This window comes from Neltuma alba, unplaced genomic scaffold, assembly GCF_004799145.2.
Source record: "Neltuma alba isolate B1F8T4 unplaced genomic scaffold, ASM479914v2 tig00011409_pilon, whole genome shotgun sequence".
In the NCBI taxonomy this organism is placed as follows: domain Eukaryota; kingdom Viridiplantae; phylum Streptophyta; class Magnoliopsida; order Fabales; family Fabaceae; genus Neltuma; species Neltuma alba.
This window is the reverse complement of record NW_021636095.1, coordinates 1-7,663: the sequence shown is the minus strand read 5'-3', so window position 1 is coordinate 7,663 and position 7,663 is coordinate 1. Positions and strand designations below refer to the sequence as shown.

General features: G+C 34.1%; 1 protein-coding gene across 1 annotated transcript; it reads right to left on the bottom strand.

Moving 5' to 3' along the window:
• Nucleotides 1–3,495: 3,495 nt before the first annotated feature.
• Nucleotides 3,496–7,466, bottom strand: LOC114713037 (CCR4-NOT transcription complex subunit 1-like). Its single transcript, XM_028897618.1, has 8 exons — nt 7,357–7,466; nt 6,054–6,207; nt 5,755–5,946; nt 5,565–5,669; nt 5,256–5,390; nt 4,728–4,964; nt 4,028–4,129; nt 3,496–3,918 (listed from the first exon to the last, which is right to left on the bottom strand). The coding sequence occupies exons 1-8, from the start codon at nt 7,449–7,451 to the stop codon at nt 3,769–3,771; spliced, it is 1,170 nt and encodes a 389-aa protein (XP_028753451.1). The 5' UTR covers nt 7,452–7,466; the 3' UTR covers nt 3,496–3,768.
• Nucleotides 7,467–7,663: the final 197 nt, after the last annotated feature.

Below are 7,663 nucleotides of genomic sequence, written 5' to 3'. Positions count from 1 at the left end.
ATTTTCCAACCAACTTGTAGCTTATCAAACTTGACACTTGGTGGGTCCTCAGTTAGCATATATCCCCCATTTACTTCTTTATATGAACATATTCCAAATTTGCAATTCCGTATTCAAGCTTCTCTTCCAAATTTGCAATTCCATATTCAAGCTTCTCTTTTATGAAGTTCTTCCTACGATGATGTCTTGGGAATACCGGCTTTGTTATTACGCAACAAGACCCTTTTAGTTCAATTTGCACTAACCCTAGCCATCACCATATGCTTTTTATTTCTCTGAGATACCCTAAACATGGTTCACACAAGAGATCATAAACGACAATGGTGTTCTGAGTGATTGGGGTTCCATCAACTGAGGAGTACCCAGCTCTTAAGAAAGCCTTGCAATACATTTAGACTCTACTTCAAATTAATGACGTAAAATGGGTGGCACTTCATGGACAAAAAGGGGTGGGGGAAAACAACAATAGTGCAACACTTAAATAACCACTTTTATGATAGCATTGACATGTTATTCGATATGGTAATTTTATATGATGGAACACTATAATAATTAGATTTATAGTATTATTTTGCTATATTAATAATTAAAATTGTCACATAATATATGTGTGTTTTTGTACAGTGAAATTGTATATCCTTAACTCTAAAGAATATGAAGGTTTTAGCATCCCAAATAAATTAGAGATAAAAATAGGATATACCAGGTTAATTTTTAGTTAAATAGGTCTAAGCTTGTAACAGATATCTAAGGTATAAGTTTGCATATATGCTTTTTTTTAGGCTAGAGTTTGAGCCTTTAAAATTTTAAAGGCCTACGTAAAACATAGATCTTTAAATAGGTTTAAAAATTTATATATAACTTTTCAAACCTATTAAAAGGCTTATATTATGTCTTAAAAATTTAAAATCCACTCTCAATTGCAATATAAGAGTTCAGTAAGGGAAGAGAAAAAAAGAATGCGTGTTAACAACAATTGTCTGAGAAAGCAGGAATAAAAAAAAACCAGTCATCTGTTGACTAAAGAAATATATTTTCTAAAACTAACCAAGCACAACAAGTAGTATGTAAAACTATATTTTACTCTAATTTGGTTTTTCTACATAAACTAGAGCAAACTCTTTCCATTGAGGATATAATATTTCATTTAGGCATCACTAAAATAAATTTACAATAATTATAATGGTTTAACGAACAATGCAAATCAGGAGAGAGTGAGTGAGCTAGCATTTTCATCTTGAGTGATCAAAAAGAGAAGATGTAGAGGTAAATGAAAGGATTGATTTTATATATGAATGTTGTGATGTGAAACTTAGGGTCAAGTCAAAGCTAGTAATTATTATATTATATATAATAGTGCAGGTAAAAAAAAACTAAATAGGCCATAGACTAGGTCTTACTAAATGGGCATGAATATAAGTCTGCCATATTTAAAAGGCTTTAAATAAATTAAGTCATATGTTTCTGATAAGGGCCTAGTCTATTTTTCCTCCTAAACAAGTCACAAAATTTTCAGCAATTAAGAATTCTTTTTAAAGAAAACAAATATACAAAAGTAATGTGGTCATTTGACAAAAATAACTTAATTATAGACAAGGGACTTCATGGAAAATAGGGCATTTAATGGAGCTAATATAGGATATGCATATTTCAATGATATTTTTGTGTCATTCTCCTTTTATTAAATATACAAATGCTAGACAAAGTTAAATACTTCTAACGGCATTTTCTATAGAGGAACCTTCCCAAGGTGTAGCGCACTTATCCTATACAATAAAGTCTAATCACTTTAAGAAGACACAGAAAATTATGCTTGAGAGAAAAGAAAATTATTGCGTGCAAGTTCTGCTTAAAGTGAAAATACATCCTAATTGAAATCCAACGTAAGGAAGTAGCCATCGCAAGTTATCAAGAATTAGACAAAAAAGGCTGGTAGAACTTAGAAGTACTCCATAATTCGATCACATTGATGTTAATTAAAAACGTATATGGTTTACCTAAAGTTGGCGATTTTAACTTCCATTTCCAGCTACATATTTATAATTTTAAACCATAGAAAAAATTAGATCCAGCTGCCTGCAATTTTTTTTTTTTTTGCTTAAAATCATGTCAATACTTGATTACACCAAATAAGAAGTGCTTTATGTTTTTTTTTTTTGTGTTCTTCTCTGGCTTGGTATTAAATTTCAAAAAAATTAAAATCAAGATGAGTCATATTATTTATAACTTGTGATTTATTTATGATTGGGAGAATGATGCTATGTTAATGGCTAATTGCTCAAGTAATAATACCGTCCACCATGCTTGGATACTTTCTCAGGTTTGAACGCAGCATTAACTTATTTATGTGTTTCTATTTAATTGCATTAAATGAAATAAAATCAAGCAATTTATTTCGTAAAGTCTGGTAAATTAGGAAAATATTATTTAAGAAGTAAGGGACCTCAATGAAATTGAAATTTAAGATAAATTTGCATAAATGCTTTTCCTCTTTTCTGATCCTCCCCTCCTTTTGCTAAAAACTTCTACAACCGCAAAGCTAACTAACACTTCAAGACATTTATGGGGCAAAATTCATTTTTTTTAATACTTTTGAACAAAACAGAAAAAACCTATTCTAAAAACTTTACAAGTCAAAGAATAAGAACCTACACTTGGTTTTTTATGCGCAAAATAATTTACTCTACAACCAATTTTACAATATTCACTACTTTTTTTTTTTGGGGGACTTGCTAGTCGTTTACAAGATTAATTTGATCTTTAAAAAAGTAAATTTTGAAAGTCCAAATCGTCTCGACCCTTTTCCACATGAAAAATCTAACACGTAACAATCAAGGGACGTTCGGTCTTCACAATCCCTGGCCCATTTAGGAGACCAGTAGGAGTTCACAGGAGCATGTTTGTTGAAATCCACGGGCACGGAGTTCGTCAAACGTTTAGGGGGGCATTTGGATGTTTTTTAAAAAATATTTTTCTAACCAACTTCTTCATATATTTACTTTACTTTTAAAATCATAATTTAGTCTGTATTCAAACACCCTCTTAATTTGATAGTTTCTATGTACAAAATATGAAACCGTAGCGTAGCTGTCTTTAACAATACCCTTTTAAAAAGAAAGATATTAGACGTAAAGGAGACCATTCAATCTCAATGACGAATATATTGAGAAAGGAACCTCTCATCTAATTGTCAACACATTTGACATTTTGATGTTTCTAAAACTGGTCTATAAATATTTTGAGATATTTAGTACATTTATAAAGTCATTAAATTAAATTTTAATAGTTTGTGTTTTCTTATTAATTTATTTTTATAATTTTACATTTCAATAATAATTTTAAAAAAATTAACGTCTGAACCGATTTTGGGAAGGAAAGACTCCTTCCGGAGCATATTGCCATGAATATAATTTAATTTGCAAAGTATACGATTTATTTATTTCAGCAGCATAGCCATCGAACAAAAATGAGACGAGAAACCAGAGAAAAGTACATCAAGATAGAATAAAGCTAACTGGGTTCAACTTCGAAGGCATGTTCACTTATTTACATAAAATTCATCAGTTATAAAAATCTATCAGAAGATGACTTTTGTTTTTTTTGGGCCATATTTCTGTTGATAACATTTACAAGAAAACTCAGGACATTGTTTAACATATTAGCAAGGATGCAAATGGAAAATATGAAATAGCAAAAGCCTAAGAGACAAAAATTTACACAACCTATGGTTGGTCAAAAAGAGAAAGAAAACCTGTAAGAACGAAAAACTCAGTGTGAACTGTCAGAAACCCAGCCTGAGACAATACCATCATCTACCGGTTTCGGACCACCGCAAGACCTTGAGACTGACTCAAAAAGCTTTTCGATTTCTGGGGCACATCTTATGAAGGACCTATTCCAGAAGTTATATCTAGGGTTCTGGAAATGACAACAAACGCAGATTAAAATTTTGAACCGATCATATTGGAATGAGTATACCCAAACAAAAAAAACCAAAAAAAAAAACAAAGAAACAAGAAAAGAATACCTTGATCAGCTCAATGAAAGTGATGAGCAGGCCCCATGGATGGGGTCGATTAACAATAAGGCGTTCTAACAAGACTCTGGTAATTTGTTCTTGAATAATTTCCTGCCATGTCAAAACAAAACATTCAGTTACCTAAACATGCACTGATCCCTAATAAGAAGGATTCCGAGTCTGATCATTTACCATATGAACATACTTCACAAACATTATTAGCTAATAATACCACAGCTTGTCGAGGGCAAAAAGAAACAGAAAACCAACTGTCGGACACTAAGCAAGTGATTTGGGCAAATATAACCTTTCACAAGAAAGTTGACTGAACTATTCTGTTAAGATGTTGCCATTGCATATCGCATGTGTAAAGAGAACAATGACGAGAATAATTTCAAAATTCCAGAAATCTTGACAGATGAGAATGGCTCCCAAAACATGAATGTCAGTAATTTTAAAATCAAGGGGGCAAAGTGTCGTTTAGCCCTACCCAAAGCCAGATACTGGAACAAGGGTTTTTTTTTTTTTAAAAAAAAGAAAAAAGTCCTAAGAAATTGTCATTCCACAACCATCTGAATGAATAGCAAAGTGCAGGTCCACGATTTCAGATATGACAACTGACGACAGTACCTATACCATGAGCATTTTGTCCAAAGTATTGTACTCGATTAAGTTTAGCATAAAAAAAGTGTCAGAAATATATGTTCACCTGGTTTGATTCAGCAAACAAATACAGAAGGATGAATGAAAAGTAGTGTGTATGAGTATTTGGGTAACGTAGTTGATTTGCAATAGCATTCAGGAAAAGGTAGCGCCCCTCAGTGTCCAAGTCCACAATTAGAGTCTTGAAAATATCCAATGCAGCACCGACAGAAAATACAGACAAAGGAAATGCCCCCGCAGCTGATTGTGCATGTGGAGTTCGTCCCTGCAATTGCTGGATGGCCTGCAAGATAATAGCCCAAAAAGAAACAAAGAAGTAATTTACTCAACGCATGATATTGGCTATAACAAAGATTCACAAGATCCCCAAAACTTGAAACAAGCAGCTGCCTCAAAGACACAACTGCTTTACATTAGAAATTTTAAAACAAGAGGGGAAGAAATTTAAACGGTACAGATCTATATTAAGTAGTTGATACATAAACAATTAAACAGTTGAAGACGCTTTAACAAAATCCTACATACTCTTGAAAATCAGCGGAAGAGTTTATCAAACCGAAATTTTAAAACATACCTGCATTCCAACATATAACACAAGTGAGTTTATCAATGGAACATTGTAACGGGTCCCAGCAGAGACAGCTTCATTAGGTGAGAGGAGCACCTTCTGCTTTAGCTCGGACAAAAATTGAGAACCCTGCTGCTTTGTCTGCATATATTTGATCAATCATGAGTGAGCCGATAATATAGAAAATTAAAAACTTTGAAGCACTTTTTGGGGTCGGGGGTAGGGTATCCTATAAATACCTCAATGGAAGCATCCCAAAATGTCATTATCATCACTAATTCACCATAAAATAAAATCACAAGGTGGGATATTTACCTTCAAATATTCATCTACATCAGCCTTCATCTGCTTAGCCTTAAGTGCTGCATCAACCTCCGAAAAGATTCGAGGGGATAAAGTTATTTCTTGAAGCAAATCAATCTGCAAAGGAAAGCAAAAAGGTAGCTGTCACGCCAATACTCAGTACTACCAAAAAAGAAAACGTAGACAGGGAGATTCCAAAGACCTTCAAGTTAGGCGTGGATGGATCTGGCAGCCTCATACTACGAGGAAAAGCACTTAGAATAATATTTCGCATTTGTATGCAGCTAGGAGGAATAACATCACAGAAGGTAAAATGGTAATCACACAAGAACTCGGGGAAGTCATGAAGCAGCACTAGGAGCACCCTAAGTGTGCCTTTATAGAGAAAATGAACCTGAAGAACATAAAGGGAAAAGAAGACAGAAAATATATACAAATAAGACTCGTTACCATGCTTTCACCATATAGACAGCAAACAACGAGAGGGATACAGTTACAAACCGGTGCTCCAAGTTCAGCATGCCTCAAAAAAGGCTCCATGAATTGGAACAAATCTACAAGCAACCTTTGAATGTAAGGCCAACCTTTCTGACCATTACCAGTCAACATCTTTGGTAAGAAACTCCTGTGACTTATCAACTCAAGCCATACAAAGCTGTAAAAAATGTTTTAAAAAAATTAGATCAGAAACATACCCTCACAGCCTCATACTAACAGAATCCGAAAGTTGCAAAAAGAATAACATAAAAACTGTTATTTAATAAACAAGCAGTTGTTCCAAACGAAAGATATATATAACATTATTAACAAACTGAGCAAATATTAACGATCCTGAAAAACAAGGAGACGTGTGATCCTACAGAGAACAAACTATGCCTATAGTTACTGGGAACTACTGAGCAATGTTTTTCCCCAATATTTGTGGGTCTATTCTATATAAGTTAACTCCTAGGGACGCTTTTGTACATATTCTCATCAGCTCTAGGGATGCTAATGTAAATTCTCCTAAGCCTTAGGCCTACAGAGTCTCCTCACTTGTCAAGGAATTAGAGAGCTTCATTCAATAGAAAATTTCTCTCAGCCTTTGTTTTATGGTCTTTGGTGTTAAGTATGAAGTTTCTCACTCATATTCAGAGACCTCTCACTCATATTCAGAGACCTCCAATCGCCTCTGTTCTGTACAAAATCCGGAACTTGTTCCCCATTAAACATCACATATGGCTCTGATCCTATTGTATTGGCTTCAGATCAGACCAAATAATCAGGAACCTCCAGACATCATCTTCTGGACCAACCCAAGAAGCCAGAGCTCCAGACCTACCACCATGCATTAACATGCGCAGATCAAAAAATCCCAGTCCACTCACATGCCAACATTTGAGGGACCATGAGCCCCTACCTCTCAAATTTCCATTTCATGACATACCTAAATGATGGCCATTTTAGTAGAACAGCCATTTCATATCACTGCAGGCATAATTTGCATATTGAATGACAAACTCCTGGTTAAATTTAAGCCACCAAGCATGAACCATACCCTTTAATGACCTCAAAACAAGACAAATACATGATTTTGTAGAAGAAAAAACTGGCAGAGACAACACTATCAGGCAAATAATTACTGACTCGCTAATCATTGATTCAGAAACAGCAAATGTTGATGACAACTCAGTGAGAAAGAACATACAAGCATGATGCAGAAACAAATGCATGCATACAAGCAAATAATATTCCATAACAAAAGCTCTTCCAGAACAGCAAAGTTCCAACAACCTATAAATAATTAATATATTTTAAGTCAAACCTGAATCCAGGAACGTTGATGGGCTGCAAAGCATGAAATGCGTTGGCAAAAGCAGTCAAGATCTGCACGACAGAAAGTATTAGTTGACCATGCATGATTGTCTTGAAAATAATGTTAGCAAGGCTGAGTTGCTAAAAGCTACAAAATGACAAATTGCCCAACCAATCAAAACAACTAAAGAAGGGTAAAACCGACCAAAGTCACAAAAGCTTTCCATAAAATCCTTTGCTAATAAAAATTCAAACTGAGTGCTTCATATAAACTGACAAACGCAGCTGACATCATATAACACAAAAAAGTTCCATGA

Bases quoted from the DNA above. Each gene is read 5' to 3' on its own strand.
- LOC114713037 (XM_028897618.1), bottom strand. From the start codon at position 7,451: ATGCATGGTCAACTAATACTTTCTGTCGTGCAGATCTTGACTGCTTTT. The intron at 5,947-6,053 runs GTTTGTAACTGT...TATGTTCTTCAG, and splicing joins ATGCTGAACTTGGAGCACCG to GTTCATTTTCTCTATAAAGG. The intron at 4,130-4,727 runs GTGAACATATAT...TTGACATGGCAG, and splicing joins TGTTTGCTGAATCAAACCAG to GAAATTATTCAAGAACAAAT.